The 26,145-nt window shown below is 46.7% G+C and overlaps 1 protein-coding gene and 1 long non-coding RNA gene across 2 annotated transcripts in view; one reads left to right on the forward strand and one right to left on the reverse strand.

Moving 5' to 3' along the window:
- Positions 1-8,942, forward strand: part of ampd1 (adenosine monophosphate deaminase 1 (isoform M)) — a 56,943-nt gene extending 48,001 nt beyond the window's left edge. The window contains exons 14-15 of the mRNA XM_070858845.1: positions 3,092-3,202; positions 7,708-8,942. Of these exons, the coding sequence (XP_070714946.1) occupies positions 3,092-3,202; positions 7,708-7,866 (270 nt within the window). The 3' untranslated portion in view covers positions 7,867-8,942. The remainder of the gene's footprint in view (positions 1-3,091; positions 3,203-7,707) is intronic.
- LOC139227794 (uncharacterized) overlaps positions 1-23,461 on the reverse strand; it is a 30,676-nt gene extending 7,215 nt beyond the window's left edge. Inside the window, exons 1-2 of the long non-coding RNA XR_011587466.1 lie at positions 23,400-23,461; positions 22,479-22,605 (exon numbers count right to left, since the gene is read on the reverse strand). This is a non-coding gene — a long non-coding RNA (uncharacterized lncRNA). The remainder of the gene's footprint in view (positions 1-22,478; positions 22,606-23,399) is intronic.
- Between the last annotated feature and the right edge of the window lie 2,684 nt (positions 23,462-26,145).

A 26,145-nucleotide genomic window follows, 5' to 3' on the forward strand; every position in this document is an offset into this window, starting at 1 on the left:
AGCAAACCAGATTCCCCCACCCACCCTTTCCTCCAACGACTATCTGTCCCACCTGCGACAGAGACTGTAATTTCCATATTGGACTGTTCAGTCACCTGAGAACTCACTTTTGGAGTGGAAGCAAGTCTTCCTCGATTTTGAGGGACTGCCTATGATGATGACGATGAGGTCACGGCATGGGCAGGTCCCTGATCCCCGCTGGGTCAGCTGCTCTCATCCAGGGCTCTATTGGAGGTTCCACAATCGGCCAAATCATAGGGAGTACAAAAATCAACAAGGGTTCCTATTCTGATCAATATTTCCCCGCTGAAAGAAAAAAACAAGAACTTGCATTTATATAGCACCTTTCACGACCTTAGGACTTCCCAAGTGCTGATGATACAAAGATGGGTGGGAAAGCAAGTTGTGAGGATGACGCAAAGAATCTGCAAAGAGGGGCTAAGTGAGTGAGCAAAAAATTAGCAGATGGAATATAATGTGGGAAAATGTGAGGTTATCCAATTTGGTAGGAAAAATAAAAAAGCAAATTATTATTTAAATGGGGAGAGATTACAAAATACTGAAGTACAGAAGGATCTGAGTGTCCTTCTCCATGAAACACAAAAAGTTAGTGTGCAGGTACAGCAAGTAATCAGGAAGGCAAATGGAATGTTGACCTTTATTGCAAGGGGGATAGAGTATAAAAGTAGGGAAATCCTGCTACAACTGTACAGAGCGTTGGTGAGACCACACCTGGAGTACTGTGTACAGTTTTGGTCTCCGTATTTAAGGAGGGATATACTTGCTTTAGTGGCAGTTCAGAGAAGGTTCATGAGGTTGATTCCTAAGATGAAGGGGTTGTCTTATGAAGAAACTCATTGGAGTTTAGAAGAATGAGAGGTGGTCTTATTGAAACGTATAAGATTCTGAGGGAGCTTGACAGGGTAGATGCAGAGAGGATGTTTCCCCTCGTGGGGGAATCTAGAACTAGGGGGCATAGTTTCAGAATAAGGGGTCGCCCATTTAAAATGGAAATAAGAAGGAATTTCTTCTCTGAGGGTTGTGAATCTTTGGAATTCTCTACCCCAGAGAGCTGTGGAGGCTGGGTCATTGAATATATTTAAGGTGGAGATAGACAGATTTTTGAATGATAAGGGAGTCAAGGGTTATGGAAGCGGGCAGGGAAGTGGAGTTGAGGCCAGAATCAGATCAGCCATGATCTTATTGAATAGCAGAGCAGGCTCGAGGGGCCAAATGGACTACTCCTGCTCCTATTTCTTATGTTCTTATGTTCACAACCGATGAAGTACTTTTTAGGTGTAGTCACTGTTGTAATGTAGGATACGCAGCAACAAATTTTCACAGCAAGGCCCCACAAACAGCAATGAGATAATGGCCAGATAATCTGTTTTTTAATGATATTGGTTGAGGGATAAATATTGGCCAGGACACCGGCGATAACTCCCCAGCTTTTCTTCATATAATACCATGGGATTGTCTAAGTATACCTGAGCGGGCAGATGGGGCCTTGATTTAATGTCTCATCTGAAAAACGGCACCTCTGACCGTGCAGCATTCCCTCAGTACTGCACTGCAGTGTCAGCCTAGAGTATGTGCTCAAGTCTCTTGAGTGGAACTTGAACCCACAACCTTCTGACTCAGAGGCATAAGGGCTACCGCTGAGACGAAGGTGTGTATGTGTGCGTGTTGAGTGAGGATAGGCTTAGGTTTGGCTGCACATGCCTCAAAAGTCAAAAGGCCACCAATACTCACTGAAGATTGGCCATTTGGTTAAGGGACTAGAAGGCTCCAGTGCCCATCAGCTGTACCCACCATGAACCACTGCCTTCACGAGAGGAGGGATAAGTGGAGAGAAGGACACAGGATTACCCTGATCATGTACTCTCACAGTTCAAGGCTTTGGCCATCCTCAGATACCTCACCCAAGTTGGCGTTCTTCATCTGTGAGCCTAGATGGTGGTCAACAACCGTCATCCATTTTGTTCTCACTGAATATTCATATCGGGGTTACTGGGAGTGGCAATACTGGCTGATCATTTCCTACCCCCTAGGGCCTAGATGATTCAAGGCTAATTGTAATGCCTATTCCAAACCTGTGGCTGAGATAAAGGCGCTCAACGCAGAGGGTATTAAGCTGGGGATTCTCTTATTCAGTATGGCTCAACACCGGGCAGCTCATTGACCCACTGAGCCACCAGAGCAACGCACTTGATGGAGCCGTGAATTTCTCAACTTCAGCTGAGAGTTTTGGACAGGTCGCTACATGGAGCCTCAAGGAGAAGGAATGAGGTTGCCTGTATTCTCCTGTTCCCTTACCGTCTCTCAGCTACTGACAGCAGAATTGGATTGCCCATCTTCTTAAGGCTCTGTGGATGGACAGCGGGAAAATTGAAAGACAACGGAAAAAGAATGATGGACTGTTTTGAAATTGGTGCTCTCTTTCAGTCTAGGCCATGTGGTTTGCATTTACTTCACCTGGAGGCCACAACTACTGGGCCTAAGCACAGACTGAGTGCAGTCCCATGGCAAAAGCTCTGTTTTTCTCACTGCTAATAAGCATCTAATTTAGAGATTCCTTGCATGCATGCTTTGTTTTTTTCTTAGTCATTCCTGGGATGTGGGCGTCGCTGGCAAGGCCGGCATTTATTGCCCATCCCTAGTTGTCCTTGAGAAGGTGGTGGTGGGCCGCCTTCTAAACGTTTACTACAACCAAACTTGCTAGGCCATTTAAGAATCAACCACATTGGTGTGGTGTCACATAAATGCCTGGCCAGGTAAGGACGGCAGGTTTCTTTCCTTGAAGGACATTACTGAACCAGTTGGGTTTTTACGACAATCTGACAACTTCGTGGTCACTTTTACTGATACCAGATTTTTGTTCCAGCTTTATTTAGTTTATATTTAAAACTGAATTTAAATTCACAAACTGCCATGGGGGAGGATTTGAACTAGGGTATCATAAGATTATGAGCGCAGGCCTCTGGATTACTCGTCGAGTAACATAGTCGCTTCACTGCCGTACCCCTGTTGCCATGTATCAGTGTAAAATAGACCATTAACTTGTCTTTAATTGTGTATCACATGTTGACAGGAACCACTGATGGAGGAATATGCCATTGCTGCTCAGGTCTTCAAGCTGACTACCTGTGACATTTGTGAGATAGCACGTAACAGTGTCCTGCAGAGCGGCTACTCTGTGGAGGTACGGGTCACAACTGGGGATATTTAAACTTGTACCTGGGAGTGTTCCAAAACCTTCTTAAAAAAAGCAACTCTTTTACATGTTGGCACATTCTAGTCTAATCAAAGCTTTGCTTTTTGGTAATAAATACCTTTCTTTCTTTTAAGATGAAAGCCCAGCCTGTTAATACAATGGATAATCACACACGAGAACTCAGCTAATAGCAATTATACATTTTAATAATAATAATAACTTTTATTTATATAGCGCCTTTAACGTAGTAAAACATCCCAAGACGCTTCACAACAATTTTACAACACGTTAAATATTGACCTTTGAGGGAAAGAGAGAGACAGCGTGAGAAGGAAGTGTAAAAAGAAGATAAAGACTGGAGTCCGAAGCAGCAACCAAAGTGCACATGCAGATAGACACCGGCGAATAAAAATATTAAAAAATAAAAAAAATTAAAAAATTTTAAAAATTCAAATGAGTATACAATAGTAAAATCAGTATAATAAAGATGAATTATAATTAAACAAACTTAAATAATATATACCATAATTATAAATTAAATAATATATACCATAATTATAAATTAAGTTAAAATTAGAAAATCAGCAATTGAAGTAAATTAAATCAGTTATTAACTGTCTTTAAGATTCATTCCCTGTCCAGTGATTCAATTAATCTGTAAGAACCAATCACTGTCCTCCATCCTTGTGATCTCATAATTTTATTACTTTTTATTTCTCATATTGTCCTCTTGATAGGACCTGTAATAGCTCCAGGCTCGAGCTGCCTCTGTTGTCAGGAAGACGCTGATGTTTAAATCTCCCTCTAGCTGCTCCAGGCTCGAGCATAAATAAGGCCATGTATATCAATAGAGACAGAGTGCAAAAGCAAGGATATTATGCTAAAGCTTTATAAATCACTGGTTTGGCCTCAGCTGGGGTATTGTGTTCAATTCTGGCCACCGCACTTTAGTAAAGAGGGTGAGGGAGACGGTGCAGAGAACAGTTACCAGAATGGTACCTGTGGTGAGGGAGTTCAGTTATGTGAAGAGACTGGAGAAGCTGGGATTGTTCTCCTTAGAGCAGAGAAGGTTAACGGGAGATTAAATAGAGGTGTTCAAAAATTATAGAGTAAATAAGGAAAAAGTGTTCCCACTGGCGGGAAGCTCAGTAACAGAGGACACAGAATTAAGATAACTGTCTAAAAAAACCAGAGGGCAGATGGGAATAATTTTTTTATGCAGCGAGGTGTTATGAACTGGAATGCTCGGCTTGTAAGGGCGGTGGAAGCAGATTCAATAGTAACTTTCAAAAAGGAATTGGATATATACTTGAAAAGAAAAAATGTGCAGGGCTACAAGAAAATAGCAGGGGAGTGGGATTAATTGGATAGCTCCTTCTGATTCCAGCAACGTCAGGAAGGCTCAAAGAGGGGAAAAAAAGTCACGGTGCATATTAGAATCTATAGGGGCTGAAATTGCCCACCGCCTGAAGCGGGGCGCACGTACCCCGTTTCAATGGTTTTTACTGCAGCTGTGGTTGAGGTCGCCTCTTGAGCGAAATTCCGCTCTTTGTTTTTTTAAATTGGGATCCAGAAGTCACTCCTAATGGAGACGGTGACTATGCGAGAGGGGCGGGTCCGGAGTGGTGGCAACACCTGAGGGGTGGTGCAGAGTGATCGCCACAGTGACATCATCACGGCGCCATGTCACCACGGCTCCCCCCTTCACTTAAAACTTTCAAACTTCGGCCCACGGGGCCACCAGGGAGGGTTTTGGCTGGGCCAGTGGCCTGGCACCCGATAGCTCTGTTGGGTGGGCCACATCGTCTGCATGCCCAACACGAGACTCCCAAAGCAAGCACTCCACTTGGAACTCCTACACGGCAAGCGAGCCCCAGGTGGGCAGAGGAAACGTTTCAAGGACACACTCAAAGCCTCCCTGATAAAGTGCAACATCCCCACCGACACCTGGGAATCCCTGGCCAGAGAGCCCCCCTAAGTGGAGGAAGAGCATCTGGGACGGCGCTGAGCACCTTGAGCCTCATCACTGAGAGCATGCAGAAATCAAGCGCAGACAGCGGAAGGAGCGTGTGGCAAACCAGACTCCCCACCCACGACTTTCCTCCAACGACTGTCTGTCCCACCTATGACAGAGACTGTAATTCCCGTATTGGACTGTACAGTCACCTGAGGAACTCATTTTTCGAGTGGAAGCAAGTCTTCCTCGATTTCGAGGTACTGCCTATGCTGATGATGACCCGAAAGGGGGTGCCAGGCTGCCTGTCGGTGGCCCGGCCGAACTTGGGGGCATAATTGTCGGGCCGATGTGGCAGTCGGCTGATAAAAAAAAAAACATGGCAGCAGTGGCAGTGCATCCTCCCTTTAAGGGATGCCACACTGCCATTGCAGAAGGCCTCAGCCTCACTGGCCCACGGGGAAAAAACAGGTTTTGGCACCACCAGGCGGGCCGAAGATTTTCAGAGGGACATTTCGCTGTCTGGGTGTAGATCTGGGGTGTGCACAGTGATGACGCATTTAACACGGATCGGCAGCAGCGGAGCAGTAGCAGGGGGGGATCGGGGCACCGCCGGGAAACCTCATAAGGGCAACTGGGCTATCAGCGGCCATTCCACGAAAAATCGGCAGCCACTCTACTCCGATTTGCGGTGGTAACAGGCCTTAAGGAGTGGGATGATTTTGGCCCCCTCTGTCCTGATTTTAACTTGGGACAAGAATCGGGGATGCGAGGGCCAAAGCGGACAGCTATCCATCCAGTCCACCAGATTGTGTGGCCCGGGAGATTCTAACTCACACACTTGCCCCGGCACTGACTGCCATGCAATGCCAGTGGGAATGACATTGACACCGGTGGGTAGGAGTCGGAATTCACTGGGGTGGGGTGGGGGGCGGGGGGCGGGTAGTGGGGGTGTCAGATTGTCCCCCGGAAATGGTCCTTGGCAAAGAAAGGAAGTAATTGTGGGGAGGTGGGGTGGGGGGAGATGAAAGATGGTTGGAAAGTCCACGATTGTGGAGCGGTGTGAGGGAGGGGGAGTATGCCTGGGGAAGGGGAGGCCTAAGGTATCCTTGTGGGGCCCACAAGGGACCTGTAAAAACAAAATCAAATCTCACTTAACTGGACCTCTGGCCAGAATCTTTCGCTGCCGCCAACATTTGCTGGCGCAACTCACTTGCACCCCAAAATTCCGCGATCGTTTAAGCTCTGTAATTAATTTGCGCCTCAATTTCAGGCATATATGGGCGCAAATGTGGAGGAAACACTCGGCCCCAATCAAATATCCCACTGACTAAATGTGAATGAATCAAAAGTAGCAACAAAAAAACAGTGAGGGATAAGTACCAGCGGTAAGCTCCTGAGCGTAAGGGACATGGGGTTTACTGACCCAGATTGACTGATGGTGCTAAATCAGAAAGAATATTTAGTGTAGACCCAAAACTTGTGATGGTGTAACCCTAAGTTTCTTCTTTAAATCCCATTTTAGGAACATAGGAACAGGAGGAGGCCATTCAGCCTCTCGAGCCTGTTCCATCATTCAATTAGATTGTGGCTAATCTGTATCTTAACTCCATCTACCTGCCTTGGTGTCCTTAATACCCTCACCTAACAAAAATATATCAACCTCAGTTTTGACATTTTCAATTGACCCTCAGCCTTAACAGCTTTTTGGAGGGGAGAGAGTTCTAGAGTCTCCACTACTCTTTGTGAATAAGTGCTTTCTGATATCACCTCTGAACAGCCCAGCTCTAAACTTAAGATTATGCCTCCTTGTTACCTCTGGACATGACCACGCCAACGCACTCCTGGCTGGCCTCCCACATTCTACTCTACATAAACTTGAGGTCAACCAAATTTCGCCAGCCCATGTCCTTACTTACACCTCTTGAACAGCCCTGATTATAACTGCTGAACCATCGGTGGCCATGCCTTCAGCTGCCTAGGCCCCAAGCTCTGGAACTCCCTCCCTAAACCTCTCCGCCTCTCTGAGGCTCCTTAAAACCTACCTCTTTAACTAAGCTTTTGGTCATCTGCCATAATTCCTTCTTTTGTGGCTCGGCGTCAAATTTATTTGTATTGTCTTCCAACACTGTTATAAAGCGCCTTGGGACATTTCACTACGTTAAAGGCGGTATATAAATAAAAGTTATCATTGTTGTTCTGGATTCCCCACCAGAGTTTCTCTCTATCTACACTTTCAACTCCTTTAATCATCGTACACACCTCAATTAGATCACCCCATGATCTTCTATAATTTCTCTACTCATCCAAGAAACTATTGCTTTTGCAACATTCCCTTTAACTTTTGTGGGAATATGCAAAGTTTGTATCCTAATCATCTCCAGTTTGAATCCTTCTCAATTTTTGTTCACCGTCTTAGTTGCCATTGTGTTTGTTTTTCTCGCTTGCATACCAATAATGGGTGGGAAACAAATTCCCGATGTTGTGAGATGTTTTGATGTGATACTAACGCAACCATTTATGTAATCTTGCCTTGCAGGAGAAGGCCCTTTTCCTGGGAGACAACTACCGACAGGAAGGCCCAGCAGGCAATTGCATTCAGAAGACGAATGTGGCTCAGATACGGATGGCTTACCGCTACGAAACACTCTGCTACGAACTTAACCTGATCAAGGAGGGGTTGAAGGATCTGGACTAAGGACACTGCTACTGTGTAGGTGGGAATTTAGCGCTGTGGGATGTTCCGCCATAAGCCAGGAAAGATACTCCTGTAGCCTCTAGTTGCTCAGGTCTCCAAAGAGACTGGGAGCACCTTAACTTTTCCAGCGGCAACAGTTTGGGGGAAATTGTTAAGGATTGCTGCAAACCGTCACCCAAACCCGTGGCAAGTCACTGGCTAGCCTTTCAATTAAAAATAAATATGCTGTAGGGAAGTGGGGCTTCTGCGACAGGCATGGATTCTCAAGCTTTGGCTACAGATGGAACGCCTCATAGTTTCCAGTCATTTGAACATTTCTGCCTTTCTCCATTGGATCTAAAGTAAATAATGAATTTAAGCTCTATTTAGTTTTAGTTCAATTTTATTAAGGATTGTTACAGTACAAATGCAGACTGTGCTTTGGAACTGCCCACTGTGTTGCCTCCAACAACTCGTGGCTGCCATCTTGAAAATCCGTCTGATGTGGTATTAAAGGGGCACCGCTTTCATCGGAGTGTTTTCTGGCCTTTCTGCCCTCCCCATCACTGAGCTCCACCTCTCTTTAGTTCCCTCCCTTTCTAGTTACTAATGTAATGCAGTTAGACAATTTCAGGATGTAACCCCTTTGCTCAGCCATTTTATTGTGTTGCTTTGCTGTAATAAATGTCTTATTTTTTATGGGGTGAGAAAAAAAGGAGCCAGCTTTCTTTTTGATGCCATGACTTCACGAACAAGTGACACAATCACACTTTTCAAATAGGTTTAGGTTGCTGCACTGTGTTTCGCTGACATAGCTCCCCCGGCTGGCCTAGGACTGCCTGCGATGGCACTGAAGTATACATAACTTCTATCCCCAGTCTGGGGGCAATAGAGGACCTACAACTGGTTTCAGATTCCCTGGGCTGAGGAGGGGAAAATCTTGATCTAACCAGTTACCCCCTGCTTTAAAGTGGATGCGCATGCACGTCAGGTGAGACTGGTTGTGATGCCCCCCGCAGTTGAATAGTCTACTGATAATCGCTGCCTAAGCTCACACACACGAATGTGGGCACTGTTACGCTTTCGATCACACCAGAGCGAGGGTCATTGTCTTCAGGAGGAGGGTGGATGGGTTGGGTGTGGGGTGGGGGTGGGGGGGTTTGGGGTCAACAGAAAATGTGTGAGAAGAAAAATAGCAAATAAAAAAATAAAAAGGTGGCAGCTCTTCACATCTAGGGTGGGATGCAGTTGGGTTCATGAGTCAGTCACGGCTCTGGTATGAATATTAATCTTGACGCTGCCATTCCAATAAAAATTGTATATAGGCTGCCAAACCTGCTACTAGCTGCTGAACGCTACACTTGTATCCAGCTGGCAGTCAGTATGGAATGCTGCAATCATGCACTTGAATATAGTTACAGCAGAGGGAGAGAGGTAGCTCCAATTACAGTAATGCCACATCACCTCAAAGTGTGATAAAGTCCTTCTATCTGGCAGAACTGACCAGAATCTCCATTCAAGTCGAGGTCCGAGTGTTGACTAAACGAATATCTATGGCAGATGTCCACCTCGAAAGCCCAGTGGTGTAAGCGCCAAAGCATCGTTATTTTGCTGTGCTGCAGCATTGACGCGCGCAATTCTCGAGCGACAGACCTTGCCACAGAAGGAGCAGGCAAAGTCAGATTGATGTCAGATGGTGAAGCTCGCACAGTACTAACTCTTCAAGCTTGGTGTGCTTTCCTCCTTGCTCCCCTCTTTCCTGCCTTTAGTTTTGTTGGCTCCCTAATGCAGCACAGCCCTCCAGTGTGGCCTGTTGTTAGTCACATCTTCCCAGCTTGCTGTATCCATGTTAAAAGTTTTCAAGTCTTGCAGCCCAGCGGCCTGGAAGCATCTGCAAGTTCTCCATGCAAGAGAGCCTTTGGACAAGGCCCATCTCCCCATCGATGGAGATGACCAGGCCACCAGAGGCGCCTGGGTTTGAGGAAAGTTAATAGACCTGGCAACCCAGCTGCCTCAATTACTTCGGTGTCAGGAACTTTGGGGGCAAAATTGCTCCACACTGGGTTTGGGGCGCTTAATTTGAATGAAGTGAAAACTTAGCGCCGGCTGGGATGGGCGGGAGGAAGTTTGTAAATTCGCCACTTTGTTTACCAAATCTGGAAGCTGCTTTGTTGGAACGCTAAATGGAGCGAGAGCAGGATGAAGCACGGCGATATCACTCAGCGCTGCGCTGACACGTCACAATGTCCCACCCCCTTCTCTTAAAGGGGAGGGCCGCTGCCAACCATGGCGCCAGCTCCTTGGCGCCCACTGGGCTACCAGGGAGGGTTTTGGACAGGCCAAGTGGGGGGGGTACTGGGGCTGCATCGGGGCTGCCTGTTGGTGGCCCGGCCGAACCAGCAGCCGCCATTGTTTTGCCGACTGCAAATTCGGCCAACTAACAAACAAAAGATGGTGGCCTCGGCACAAGGCCCTCCCCTTTAAGGGCAGAGGGGGCGCTCCAGCCACTGCAGCTTCGCGACTTGCGAATCTGTCGGTGGCGTCACCTCGCGCCAACCTCGCCCCCGCGGAGCAACCACACGCGGCGATGATGTCATTGTTGTGGGCGTTGCTGCCCGGGGCGAAAAGTTAAGGGGCGTGCCGCAAAGCTGTTTCCGCCGCCGCCATCCTAGGGGCAATTCCGGGCGGGTCGCTTCCGCCACCTGACCCCGGGCGGAAAGTCTTAGTGCCTCCTTAGCGCCTCTCAGAGGTGCTCGCGGGTCTTTCGGAAATGGGCACTTTCGGTCCCAAGTCCACCTGATACGTAGAATACGGCAGAGATAACAGGTGTGGAAAGAGTTTAACCTTCTCTCACGCCTGCTATAGGCGGTCCAGGTCTCACTACAATTTGCCACAGACAATTCCAGACTCGTTCCTTGGTGCTCAATGATCATTTCCTATTGTTCCACACACACTTAGTCAACTGGCCGAATATGGTCGCTGCGTTTCTGATGCGAGAGTTTGGCTCGTCATCTAAAGATCGGTTATCCAACAGAGTTGATTCTTGGTGGGATAACTTTTGTGCAACTTCTAGCGTGATGTTAACTATTAAAACTTCTGGTGCTGTCAACGCACCTTGTGCCATGATCACTGGCTTCTTTAAACTGATGCTTAGTCCAAATTCATCACAAGCTCGCGAAAAGCCATTGCAATGTTGTTTAAGATTCTCTTCACTGTGTGAAGAGAAATTTTTTCATCAACGGATGTTTGATTTTACTTTTCGCTCCAAACATGCAATATTAAAGAGTTTTCCACCTGATCTTGTATGGAGTAATCCACCTTCGGGAATAGATGAGAAGGAATAATGAAACAGCATTGAGAAGAATGTACCAAAGAGTGTTGATGCCAAAACACATCCCTGCTTGACACCACTAGGGATTTGGATTGTAGCCTTCGTACCATTATTGTTTTTTATTAGTTCACGGGATGTGAGCGTCATTGGCAGGGCCGGCATTTATTGCCCGTCCCTAATTGCCCTTGAGAGTGGGGGTGAGCCACTTTCTTGAACCGCTGCAGTTTGTGTGGTGAAGGTGCTCCCACAGTGCTGTTCGGGAGGAAATGAAGGAAAGATTGGATCAGACTGAGGGGGGCGGGGGGGTGGGGGGGCACGGGGGGTTGGGTGGCAACCAACTCTCTCCAGCAATTGGAAATGGCCCTTTCTGATGGCAGGTCTTTGTGATGTCTATAGAGACCATGTAAAGAGGCTTCCCCTGCTCCTGACAAGATATGAAGAATGGTTGCCCCTGAGCTGGCAGAGGCAGACTCCCACCTGTGGATATGTAGCTCTGTGAATAGGTCACGTCTCTAGAAGAGGGAGGGAGGGCTGAGAAGATTGGTGAAAAAGAGAAAAAGGATAATATATTTCTGGCACAGATTACAAGGTTGTAATCCAGTTTCAGAATTGAGGAAGAGCAGATAAAACTGAAAGGACACACCGCAGTTGATTTAAAGCAGTTATCTGAAAGTGGAGATTAGATTACAGCTTTGAATCCCCTAGCTGGGACTGCTGTTCTATTTATAATATCTAATGATTAATTTCTAGCTGTCACATTCTGCTTGCCTGATGTGTGTTTAACAGATGATAGTACTCTGTGTCTACCAGTTCTTTAATGCGCCATGATTATAAAAGGGTTTTCGATCTGCAGTGCTTCTTGATGATTTGAACACTTGCCTTTCATCACTGGGAGCTGGGTTCAATTTCAGGCCAGACTGTTGGGATGAACATCTCCTCTGACTGTTGACCCTGAGGGTCCTGTGTGGTAAGTTTTAGGCCATTGTCTCACTCGAACTCGTACCATAAATTGGCCAGTTATGCTTAGAGAGTGACTGGTAATGGAAATGGTACATTTAGAAAGAAAGAAAGACTTGGATTGATATAGCGCCTTTCACAACCTCCGGACATCTCAAAGCACTTTACAGCCAATGAAGTACTTTTGGAGTGCAGTCACTGATGTAATGTGGGAAACGCAGCAGCCAATTTGCGCACCACAAACTCCCATGAAACACCAGTGTGATAATGACCAGATAATCTGTTTTTGTTATGTTGATTGAGGGATAACTCCCCTGATTCTTCTTCTTAAATAATGCCATGGGATCTTTTACGTACATCTGAGAGAGTAGACGGGGCCTCGGTTTAAAGACAGCACCTTCAACAGTGCAGCATTCCCTCAGCACTGCACTGGAGTGTCAGCCTAGATTTTTGTGCTCAAGTCCCTGAGGCTTGAACCCACAACCTTCTGATTCAGGCGAGTGTGCTACCCACTGAGCCACAGCTGGCACTGTGGGGCTGCTTGTCTGAGATTAGGGCTGAGACACATCTTTGGAGACAAGTACAGGGAACAGTGCAACCAACCTCACTCCACCTGATCTGAGAGTACTGACTTCAGAGCCCAGCAACCACATTGATTAGTACAAATTCACAAAAGAAAATTAACAATTCTTTCACTGGGCTAGAAATTCCAGGCATCTGATGATGTCTGTGCAGTGTGGGATAAGGAGTCTGCTGGGTCTCCTCTCCACCCCTCTCTTTTTCTCTTCTCTGAAATTCCACCGTCCCCTTGCTCCAGGTTCGAGTCAGAAGAGGGGGGGGAAAAGAGGGTGAGGGGCCTAGCAGGATGATGCCGCCTGCCAACAATCCCACCAGTTCTGCCCCTCTGTCCCTAATCCTGGTGTAAGTGGAGACTTCTTGGCAGTGGGATCGATTGCCATTGAGGAACTGGCAAGCATCAATTCACTAATCTTTAAACAATCGAGGGAACCATAGCAGAACGGTAATATTACAGGAGTAGTAATCCAGAGGCCTGGACCAATAATATGGGGACAAGAGCTCAAATCCCACCATGGTAGCTGGGGAATTTGAATCCAGTTAAACAAATCTGGAATAATTAGTATCAGTAATAACTACTGGATTGTCGTAAAAACCCATCTGGTTCACTAATGCCTTTTAGGAAAGGATGGCACTCTGAAATTCCTCACGCCTCACTATGGGGTGTATACTCCAGGAGCACTGAAAATAGTGCATGTGTCTGCTAATGATCCTGTCCCCGAAATTTGGGATAGTGTCACTGCTGGGGCAGACTGGTGTGTGGAGGTCCCGCGGGATGCTACCAGGAATTTCAAGGCTAATTTAATTTGTTTTAATTGGAAGCCCCTTCTCTTGAAATTGGTGAGTCGTGAGGGTGCAGGCCCATAGCTGGTGTGGTCCTCTGGTGCCTCAGACCAGTGATCATTCTTCACATGTGAGTGTAGACAGGGAATATCAGTCGGATAATGGACAGTGGGGCCCATTCCCAGCAAACCTAATCCTGTCCTTGCCTGTGGGCTGATATTGTTCTCAAATGTGTTAGTATGTTTGTGCCAAATTCCTCTCTGTGTTATTTTATCACATTTATTAATCTGTAGGCTAATGCGTTTCTTAGCAGTTTCATCTCCCATCTCTATATTCTTCCAGCAAGGTGGCTACAATTTTCCCGACAAACATGCAATGGCACAGAGGAGGGATGGAGCCTTGAGACTGATGCCTATCAGGAGGGCGCTTGCTAGCAATTTGGACCTCCCCCTTGTAAACTATGGTTATATTAAAGGATGATTTCTTCAAACCCTGAGCTAAAACCAATTTATATGTTAATATGGTTGAGGCTGCAGCACATCTTATGCCACAGTTACTACGCTGACTGACTACACAATAAACCTTGACATCTACGTTCAGCAGAATTTGGTGTCCCAGGGTTCCAGCTTGCTATGCCTCAGAAAGGTCTGACACACATGTCCATGTGCCTGTGATTCCCCATGGACTGAGTTCCCTATCTCAGGCAGTTGGCTGGTGGAGGTGAGGTACATTTGCAGAGGGGACGAGGGGAAAGCGGAGGCTGAGTCACCTCACATGGCTCTCAGGTACCTGTCAGCAGCCGTTCTCAGAGTAGAGGCTGGGGTGAGAGCTTTATTGGAGCTTTGGAATAGCCTGAAGCCAATTACTTTTGTGTGAAGACAAGGCTGGAAAACAATGTCTTAAATCAATGTGTACTGTGAACATAATCAATTCAATGTGTACTGTGAATATAATCAATTCAATGTGTATTGTGAACATAATTAATTCTAATTTACAGATAATCTCAGAGGCCTGCAGAAGCAGCCCCCATTTTGTGATTTCCCTTTTTCGTGTTGATATTGTCTACTCTGTTCAGAAATGTAGAATTGTTTCTTGAAGGTATTAAACATAAATGAGAAAAAACAGTTTCCAAATACCTTTTGATTTTCCAGTCCCTATTCTCTCTTACTTTAGTGTCTCGAGTCTCGCAAGAAGATAAAACTGTGTAGACATTTGGATTAATGTGGCCCTATGCGATTTTAATAAGAGAAAATACCTCAGGAAGTCCCGAAGCAAATTACAGCCAATGATGTACTTTTTGAAGTGTAGTTGCTGTTGTAATACAGGCAACGTTACAAGGACACCCTCAAAGCCTCCCTGATAAAGTGCAACATCCCCACCGACACCTGGGAGTCCCTGGCCAAAGAACGCCCTAAGTGGAGAAAGTGCATCCAGGAGGGCGCTGAGCACCACGAGTCTCATCGCCAAGAGCATGCAGAAATCAAGCGCAGGCGTCAGAAGGGGCGTGCGGCAAATCAGACTCCCCACCCACCCTTACCCTCAACGACTATCTGTTACGCCTGCGACAGGGGCTGTGGTTCTTGTATTGGACTGTTCAGTCACCTAAGGACTAATTTTTAGAGTGGAAGCAAGTCTTCCCCGATTCCGAGGGATTGCCTATGATGACAGGCAACGCGGCACAAACAGCAATGGGATAATGACCAGATAATTTGTTTTACTGGTGTTGATTGAGGGATAAATATTACCCAGGGCACTGGGGAGAACTCCAATCCAAGAGCAAAACACTGCGGATGCTGGAATCTGAAATACAAACAGAAAATGCTGCTAATCTCAGCAGGTCAAGAAACGTAACTTGTTTCTTGTACCATTACCATCTCACTTTTGCCCATCATCCCTTTTGTCTCTCAAATCTCTCCTGCCTTCTACCCTATCACAGACCTTCCCTTTTGATCTTCCCTCCCTTCCCCTTTCACTGCCCCTGCACTTCCTTAAGAATCTGGTACATCCCGAACTTCTCCCGTTCTGACGAAGGGTCACAGACCTGAAAAGTTAACTCTGTTTCTCTCCACAGCTGCCTGACCCGCTGAGATTTCCAGCATTTTCTGCTTTTACTGCTGGGGAGAACTCTACTGCTCTTCTTCAAAATAGTGTCATGGGATCATTTGGGATGGATTTTTGGCTTTTCTGTTTTCAGGGCGATAATGTTGGCGGGGCGGGAAAGTTACCGACCGGGAATAGTTTGCGCTTCAGCGTGTATGTTTGGGCATCTGCGTCAGAGGGCACAACGCTAAGGGAGGCGTTGTACACCTCTCGTGGTGCAAGGGCGGGAAACTCCCGAGCTAAACAACCAGCCAGGGAGCGCTCCAAGAGAGGCCTGGGAGGCACGGGGAAAAAAACTTAAAAAAAACAGGAAAACACTCCTAAAACATTGCCCACACCACCACAACACAAATCAAACAAAATTTAAATACCAAAATCACTCTCACTTACTTTAGGAGCCCATTACCTTCCTCTCCGCGGACAGAAGCGTTGGGCCGCTCTGATTTCCCAGGCGTTCATGGCGGGCGCACTTACATAAGAACATAAGAATTAGGAACAGGAGTAGGCCATCTAGCCCCTCGAGCCTGTTCCGCCATTCAACAAGATCATGGCTGATCTGGCCGTGGACTCAGCTCCACTTACCCGCCCGCTCCCCATAACCCTTAATTCCCTTATTGGTTAAAAATCTATCTATCTGTGACTTGAATACATTCAATGAGCTAGCCTCAACTGCTTCCTTGGGCAGAGAATTCCACAGATTCACAACCCTCTGGGAGAAGAAATTCCTTCTCAACTGGTTTTAAATTGGCTCCCCCGTATTTTGAGGCTGTGCCCCCTAGTTCTAGTTTCCCCGACCAGTGGAAACAACCTCTCTGCCTCTATCTTGTCTATCCCTTTCATTATTTTAAATGTTTCTATAAGATCACCCCTCATCCTTCTGAACTCCAACGAGTAAAGACCCAGTCTACTCAATCGATCATCATAAGGTAACCCCCTCATCTCCGGAATCAGCCTAGTGAATCGTCTCTGTACCCCCTCCAAAGCTAGTATATCCTTCCTTAAGTAAGGTGACCAAAACTGCACGCAGTACTCCAGGTGCGGCCTCACCAATACCCTATACAGTTGCAACAGGACCTCCCTGCTTTTGTACTCCATCCCTCTTGCAATGAAGGCCAACATTCCATTCGCCTTCCTGATTACCTGCTGCACCTGCAAACTAACTTTTTGAGATTCATGCACAAGGATTCCATGTTTTTATTGAGTGCACAAGGTTGCAGCCCCTGTTCCATTATTTGAAGGGGCTGCTCCTGAAATTCTGGCTGCACTTCAGTCCCACTCTCCTGATCTTTGGGCACCCTGTGCGGAGGGGAGCGGGTAGGTCCGAGGGCCTCCTCGTAGGACTGCTCCTGGGCACGGCCAAGGGTGCCATCAGCCGGTCCAGGCAGCGGGCGGTCGAGGGGGTCGTTCAACCTGACTGCCTGCCTCTCTTCCGCTCTTACATCCGGTCCAGGGTGTCCTTGGAGATGGAGCATGCGGTGTCCACCGGTACGCTCGCGGCCTTCCGCGAGAGGTGGGCACCGGAGGGACTGGAGTGCATCATCACGCCCGGCAACCAAATTTTAATTTGATTTTACGTTTTAAAGTTTAATTTGTTTTAATTGCCGGTGCTTTTAGTGTCCCCTTCCCTTTTATAGGGGGCACTGGGGAAAAATTGTGATTTTAGTGCCCAAAAAAAAAAGAAAAACACAAAAAAAAAAAGGAAAAAAAGGGCCTTGTAAATGTCTGGTGTGTCACCCAGGTCGGGTGGCACGGTTTAATGTTTTTTTGTTTTGCAGATAAACTCCAAAAAGAGTTTCATGCACAAGGACCCCCAGGTCCCTCTGCACCTCAGCATGTTGTAATTCCTCCCCATTCAAATAATATTCCATTTTACTGTTTTTTTCCCAAGGTGGATGACCTCACACTTTCCGACATTGTATTCCATCTGCCAAACCTTAGCCCATTCGCTTAACATATCCAAATCTCTTTGCAGCCTCTCTGTGTCCTCTACAGAACCCGCTTTCCCACGAATCTTTGTGTCATCTGCAAATTTTGTTACACTACACTCTGTCCCCTATTCCAGGTCATCTATGTATATTGTAAACAGTTGTGGTCCTAGCACCGATCCCTGTGGCACACCACTAACCACCGATTTCCAACCCGAAAAGGACCCATTTATCCCGACTCTCTGCTTTCTGTTAGCCAGCCAATTCTCGATCCATGCTAATACATTTCCTCTGACTCTGCGTACCTTTATCTTCTGCAGTAACCTTTTGTGCGGCACCTTATCGAATGCCTTTTGGAAATCTAAATACACCTGGAGTATTGTGTACAGTTTTGGTCTTCTAACCTGAGGAAGGACATTCTTGCTATTGAGGGAGTGCAGCGAAGGTTCACCAGACTGATTCTCGGGATGGCGGGACTGACCTATCAAGAAAGACTGGATCAACTGGGCTTGTATTCACTGGAGTTCAGAAGAATGAGAGGGGACCTCATAGAAACGTTTAAAATTCTGACGGGGTTAGACAGGTTAGATGCAGGAAGAATGTTCCCAATGTTGGGGAAGTCCAGAACCAGGGGACACAGTCTAAGGATAAGGGGGAAGCCATTTAGGACCGAGATGAGGAGGAATTTCTTCACCCAGAGAGTGGTGAACCTGTGGAATTCTCTACCACAGAAAGTTGTTGAGGCCAATACACTAAATATATTCAAAAAGGAGTTAGATGAAGTCCTTACTACGAGGGGAATCAAGGGATCTGGTGAGAAAGCAGGAATGGGGTACTGAAGTTGCATGTTCAGCCATGAACTCATTGAATGGCGGTGCAGGTTAGAAGGGCCGAATGGCCTACTCCTGCACCTATTTTCTATGTTTCTACCACATCCATCGGTACACCTCTATCCACCATGCTCATTATATCCTCAAAGAATTCCAGTAAATTAGTTAAACATGATTTCTCCTTCATGAATCCATGCTGCATCTGCTTGATTGCACTATTCCTATCTAGATGTCCCACTATTTCTTCCTTAATGATAGTTTCAAGCATTTTCCTCACTACAGATGTTAAACTAACCGGCCTATAGTTACCTGCCTTTTGCCTACCCCCTTTTTTAAACAGAGGCGTTACATTAGCTGCTTTCCAATCCGCTGGTACCTCTCCAGAGTCCAGAGAATTTTAGTAGATTATAACGAATGCATCTGCTATAACTTCCGCCATCTCTTTTAATACCCTGGGATGCATTTCATCAGGACCAGGGGACTTGTCTACCTTGAGTCCCATTAGCCTGTCCAGCACTACCCCCTTAGTGATAGTGATTGTCACAAGGTCCTCCCTTCCCACATTCCTGTGACCAGCAATTTTTGGCATGGTTTTTGTGTCTTCCACTGTGAAGATCGAAGCAAAATAATTGTTTAAGGTCTCAGCCATTTCCACATTTCCCATTATTAAATCCCCCTTTTCATCTTCTAAGGGACCAACATTTACTTTAGTCACTCTTTTCCGTTTTATATATCTGTAAAAGCTTTTACTATCTGTTTTTATGTTTTGCGCAAGTTTACCTTCGTAATCTATCTTTCCTTTCTTTATTGCTTTCTTAGTCATTCTTTGCTGTTGTTTAAAATTTTCCCAATCTTCTAGTTTCCCACTAACCTTGGCCACCTTATACGCATTGGTCTTTAATTTGATACTCTCCTTTATTTCCTTGGTTATCCACGGCTGGTTATCCCTTCTCTTACCGCCCTTCTTTTTCACTGGAATATATTTTTGTTGAGCACTATGAAAGAGCTCCCTAAAAGTCCTCCACTGTTCCTCAATTGTGCCACCGTTTAGTCTGTGTTTCCAGTCTACTTTAGCCAACTCTGCCCTCATCCCACTGTAGTCCCCTTTGTTTAAGCATAATACGCTCGTTTGAGACACTACTTCCTCACCCTCAATCTGTATTACAAATTCAACCATACTGTGATCACTCATTCCGAGAGGATCTTTTACTAGGAGATCGTTTATTTTTTCTGTCTCATTACACAGGACCAGATCTAAGATAGCTTGCTCCCTTGTAGGTTCTGTAACATACTGTGCTAAGAAACAATCCTGTCTGCATTCTATGAATTCCTCCTCAAGGCTACCCCGTGTGATTTGATTTGACCAATCGATATGTAGGTTAAAATCCCCCATGATTACTGCCGTTCCTTTTTCACATGCCTCCATTATTCCTTTGATTACTTCCCACCCCACCGTGAAGTTATTATTTGGGGGCCTATAAACTACGCCCACCAGTGACTTTTTCCCCTTACTATCTCTAATCTCCACCCACAATGATTCAACATTTTGTTCATTAGAGCCATTAGAGCCACTTCTGGGCGGACGGGTCGGGCAAGTCACAACCGAGGGCGTTGCACATCCGGCACAGCTCTTCCAGTCGGTGCTGTTCAGCGACACGGCAAAACCCGACTGGACGGTCGCGGCGGGGTGCTGGAGACCTCACCGCCGCCTTTCATACCGCTTCGGGGCGAAACCCAGAGCGCAGAGCACCGGAATATCCAGCCCTTTATGTCCACCTGAGGTTCAAAGTCACATCTGAAAGACAGTGCAGCACTCCCTCATTATTGCATTGGAGTATCAGCCTAGATTACGGACTCAAGGCTCTGGAGTGGGACAGTGAACCCACGACCTTCTGATGCAGAGGTGAGAATGTTACACTGAGCCACGGCTAACACCTTTGGAATGAAAGTAGGAAATTCCTTTCTTCTTAACTTTATCACAGGATCTCATCTATTTATTTGAAAGGGATTAACACCCACACTAACATGTTAAGTCAAGGCCGCTGGTTACAATCCATCGAATGCATGGTCCCCAGCATTTATCAGATTGTGTAAATCAGGCCTCCTGTGGAAAGCAAGCTGCTTTTGCTCATATTGCATTATAGCTACACGAATATTTGATGCTGGCTGGTTTACAAACTGTTGATAGGTGAAGTCAAATGCCTTGAAATGTATGTTTAACGCCCGTGCTTTTAACAGGAAGAACTTTGTCAGGAAGCCCAATGGTCTTTGCGGTACACTGGCACCCCCATGGACAGGGATAGGTTGAAGGGCAAGAACAAATTTACCGCATGTGTTAAAGTGCCTAAAGTCTAGAGGACCTATACATTGCTTTGTTTGGACTGTTTTAGTGTCCCATAACAACTGATTTGACCTCCCGGTGGGAAGCTAGCAGGAACTGACACATACTTGCCCAAGTGTTTGAGTCGGGGGCCCCTCTCTGGTGATTCCTTCTCGACCTGTCTGCAGCCTTTGACATGATTGACCACTCCATCCTCCTCCAACGCCTCTCCACCATCGTCCAGCTGGGTGGGACTGCACTCGCCTGGTTCTATTCTTATCTATCTAATCGTAACCAGAGAATCACCTGCAATGGCTTCTCTTCCACATTGTTACCTCTGGTGTCCCCCAAGGATCTGTCCTTGGTCCTCTCCTATTTTCCATCTATGTACTGTCCCTTGGAGATATCACCCGAAAACACGGAGTCAGTTTCCCATGTACACTGACGACACCCAGTTCTACCTCTCCACCACTTCTCTCGACCCCTCCCCAGTCTCTAAATTGTCAGACTGCTTTTCCGACATCCAGTTCTGGATGAGCAGAAACTTTCTTCAACTAAATAGTGGGCAGACTGAAGCCATTGTCTTTGGTCCCTGCCACAAACTGCATTCCCTAGCCATTGACTCCATCCCTCTCCGTAGCATCTGCCTGAGGCTGAACCAGACTGTTCGCAACCTTGGTGTCATATTTGACCCTGAAATGAGCTTCTGACCACATATCAGCAGCATAACTAAAACCGCCTATTTCCACCTCTGTTACATCGCCCCTCTCCACTCCTGCCTCAGCTCATCTGCTGCTGAAACCCTCATCCATGCCTTTGTTACCTCTAGACTTGACTACTCCAACGCACTCCTGGCTGGCCTCCCACATTCTACCCGATGTAAACTTGAGGTCATCCAAAACTTGGCAGCCCTTGTCTAAACTCGCACCAAGTCCCACTCACCCCTCACCCCTATGCTCGCTGACTTACGTTGGCTTTGGGTTAAGCAATGCTTTTGATTTCAAAATCCTCATCCTGGTTTACAAATCCCTTCATGGCCTCATCCCTCCCTATCTCTGTAATCTCCTTCAGCCTCACAACCCCCTCGAGATGTCTGCACTCCTCAAATTCTGCCCTCTTGAGCATCCCTGATGATAATCGCTCAACCATCGGTGGCCGTGCCTTCAGCTGCCTGGGCCCTAGCTCTGGAACTCCCTCCCTAAACCTCTCCACCTCTCTACCTCTCTTTCCTCCTTTCAGACGCTCCTTAAAACCTAACTCTTTGACCAAGCTTTTGGTCATCTGCCGTAACTTCTTCTGATATGGCTCGGTGTCAATTGTATTTGTTTTGTCGTAATACTGCTGTGAAGCGCTTTGGGACATTTTACTATGTTAAAGGTGCTATATAAATGCAAGGTGTTATTGTTAATGACTCAGCAGGTTGGGTGAGCTCTGAAACCTCTTTGTACTGTCAGAACATTTAACGGGTCTCTCATCAGTTCTGAAGCAACAGGAATCTGGGTATCAGCAATCATAATATCATTAGGTTTAAAGTAATTATGGAAAGGGACAAAGAAAAATCAACGGTAAAAATACCCAACTGCAAGAGAGTCAATTCAATGATTTGCGAAGGGATCTAGCACAGGTAGACTGGAAACAAAGGTTGTCCAGGAAAACAGTGAAGGAGCAATGGCGGGAGGGGAGAGAAGATCGAAAATGAAGTATTTCATGCAGTTAGTCAATCCCGACTATGTGAATAAACTCAGAAAAGTAGAAGTAGATTCTCTAATAAGTTCAAAGTGTCAGACTGAAACCAACTGAGTATAACATACCACGCGATCCAAGTTGACACCCAGTGCAGTACTGAGGAAGCGCTGCATTGTTGGAGGTGCCGTCTTTCAGATGAGATATTAAACCGTGGCTCCGTCTGCTCTCCGAGGTGTAAAATATTCTATGGCACTATTTCGAAGAAAAAAACACCCTGGTCAATATTTATCCCTCAGCCCCATCACTAAAACAGATTATCCGGTAATTATCACATTGCTATTTGTGGGATCCTGCTGTGCACAAATTAGCTGTCACGTTTCCTAAATTACAACAGTGACTACACTTCAAAAGTACTTCATTGGCTGTAAAGCGCTTTGGGACGTCCTGAGGTTGTGAAAGGTGCTATATAAAGGAAAGTTATTTCTTTCTTTAACAACAGTAACTGGAGACTGCAGTTTGCCAACTAAAGTAAAAACACATTTACATCATCTAAGCTGAGTGATTTGGTTTGTTTATTCCTCTTTTGTTTAGATGCTTCAGCTTGATGCTCAGCTGGCTCAATGAGTGTTCGATCCCCCCCCCCCCCATGTCAGTCTCAGAGTCAGTCGACAGCCCAGAACCAGGATTAGCCTGTCTGAAGGTAACGGGCCTGAGTGACAGGCGACTCTGAGAGCCGAGTCCACCCGACCGAGGCCAGCGAGCGTGAGTGACAGATAAGCCCCAGGGGCCTGCCCTGACCCGACCGAGACGGGCGGGCGAGCGAGCGTGACTGGCAGCTCTGGGACACGTCTTAACCCCAGCCGAGGCGAGGGAGGGCTGAGTGACGGGCAGCTCTGGGACTTGTCTTCACCTGATCGGGCCCAGCGAGGCTCAGTGACAGGCAGCTCTGGGACACGTACTAAGCTGGCCGAAGCAAGTGAGCTGTGTGACAAGCAGCCTTGTGGCTTCCACTCTGCCGAGCTGCTCGTCGGCGGGGCAACACTTACCCTCCCACCCAGGCCCGACTTGCTCAGCTTTCAAAGCCACTTTCTCTTTCGTTCTTGTGATGATCACGACCTGGTCATTAAAAGGGTCAAAGTTCGCTTTTTTATGACCCTGGATGTTTCTACAAGTTGCTGAGAGGGCTCGAACCCCGCCCCCACCCCCCCATGGGCTGCTTAGGCCCATTCTTGTTTTCGCGGCAACCCCCGCCTAAACAGCATCCACAGCAGCTGTCACTGCTGAAATTTCAGCTGCTGACAAAAGCACAACGGCAACTGCATTCGTTTTGTCCCAGTTGATCGCACAGTAACCGTCACTCTCCTGCAGAGAGATAAAACAGTCTTCACATTAAGACAACAAGGCCATAACCCGCCAGTGAAATTTGGGGGACTCTTTACTGCCGGTCCCAATTTGCTGGCTAGCTCGATGATATTAGGCAAGTAATGTCCTGTGGAGAAGTATCAGAGCTTAGGAAAAGACATTGTCTCACTGGTTGGGAGTTTCGTCCTTGGGTACAACCTGGCAATTAGACCCGAAAATACGCCCAATGTTGCCCTCATTTGGCCGGTGCCAAGTTACAGCCAATTAACCTCCCAATCCCATTAACTTAAAATGAGCATAAATCAGCATAAACACCCCGGGCTCACGGGAACACTCAGCCCACACCTGCATGTTTCTTCTTTCAGTCACGCAAGTAAGTCCCAGCATGTTTAAGAGCCTGCAATCAGGGAAGCTTTTCAATTTTTAATGTGATTTGTACTTTGCCAGAAAGATGCGTTAAAAGAATCAGCAGGTCTCTGAGGATAATTTAAGACGACAAAAAAACGCACAAAAAAATTGAAATGAAAAGATCAGGAAAAGTGACTTTTGTTCCTGCTGCATTTGAATATCTACTCACAATGTTGAGAGACCACTGAACAAGTGGGATTGGAGGAGACGAGTCGGAGGCATGATCAGTCCTGTGGGCAGAGATTCCTTCGGATGGTCGGTTTGATGGATGGGCATAAAAGATGGAGGAGACTTGGGCGTACTGTAGTCCCGTGGGTAACTCATGCCCACAATTACATGATCTTTTAAGGCACGTAACACGTATCTGTGCGCTGATGCTGGGGAAACTCCAGGTCAATGGGCTAGAACCGCCACTTTTTTTGCATGCTTAAAGGCCACTTAACGCCCATTTTATCGCTGAAATGACGTATAACGCCCATATAGCGCCCATTTTGGCACAAAATTTTACGCTACTGCCCATTTCATAGCGCTCGCGGTAATGCCCATTTTCAAAAATGGAGACTAGCTGCTTAGAGAATGGGCGAGAAGCCGGCAATCTGAAAACCCTTTTTTACCGCCCACGCCGGAAATAACATCTATTTTTGGGTGATAAGCACAAAAGTGGAGGTTCTAGCCCATAATCTTTTAGAGGACTGCAATACAGGCAGACAAACACTTAACTCGTTTATTTTAACTCGGAGCCTGATTAAAAAATGTTGGGAACCCAGGGACCCCTCCGCACAATGCCGCCCCCCCCCCCCACCACCCATGCCCCCTGATCCATTAAGCAGAAGCGTGTAGTAAAATACATGTAGAAATAGGCCTGTAGAATGTTTACACATTGCATAATACTAAAGCAAATCATATCACATGTCAAGAATTCTGCAGAAGAAGCTGTCATAATTTCTTAAAGCTGGTTTACACTCTGCCTGAATCCAATTTTGTCTTCCGCGTCATTCGGGATGTTTTTATTTTGAAAACTCCAAATTGGAAGTAAACGGTGTTAGATGGCTGATTTACATCACAGTGGAGTAATTTGGAGATTTAATTGTCATGGGGGTGCGAGGGCGAGGACTGTGAGTCGGGGGGAAGCACCCCTGCTCCTCCTGGCACCACAGAAAGCTTTTATTTAAAGGAAATTTTAGAAAGACTAACCTTTAGGCGGTGGCCGCAGGGGCCTGTGAGGGACTCTGAGCGAGGTAGACCCGAGGCTTGCTCCACTCGTTGTACTCTAACCTTACAACAACAACTTGTATTCATATATCGCCTTTATCATGGTGAAACGTCCCAAGGCGCTTCACAGGAATATTATGCGATAAAAATTTGACACCGAGCCGCATAAGTAGAAATTAATGCAGGGACTTGGTCAAAGAGGTAGGTTTTAAAGAGCGTTTTGAAGGAGGGAAGGGAGGTACAGAGGTGGAGAGATTTAGGCAGGGAGTTTCAGAGCTTGGGGCCCAGGTACTGATGGCACGGCCACCAATGGTTGAGGGATTATAATCAGGGATGCTCAGGAGGGCAGAATTAGAGGAGTGCAGACATCTCGGCGAGTTGTACGGCTGGAGGAGATTACAGGGATAGGGAGGGGTGAGGCCATGGAGGGATTTCAAAATAAGGATGAGAATTTTGAAATCGAGGCATTGTTTAACCGGGAGCCAATGTAGGTCAGCGAGCACAGGGGTGAGGGGTGACTTGGTGCAAGTTAGGGCATGGGTAGCCGAGTTTTGGATCATCTCTAGTTTATGTAGGGTAGAATGTGGGAGACCAGCCAGGAATGCGGTTGGAATAGTCAAGTCTAGAGGTAACAAAGGTATGGGTGAAGACTTCAGCAGTGGATGAGCTGAGACAGGGCGGAGATGTCCTGCAATGGGCATGAGGCACCTGCGTTGGGCACTTAGGTGAAGACGTGGTTGGTCTTCACTGTGATTGCAGTGCAATGAGCTGCCAACACTCGCTCACCTGGAGAGCGGTCACTTGGCAAGT

This window comes from Pristiophorus japonicus, chromosome 17 (assembly GCF_044704955.1).
Source record: "Pristiophorus japonicus isolate sPriJap1 chromosome 17, sPriJap1.hap1, whole genome shotgun sequence".
Taxonomy (NCBI): Eukaryota; Metazoa; Chordata; class Chondrichthyes; family Pristiophoridae; genus Pristiophorus; species Pristiophorus japonicus.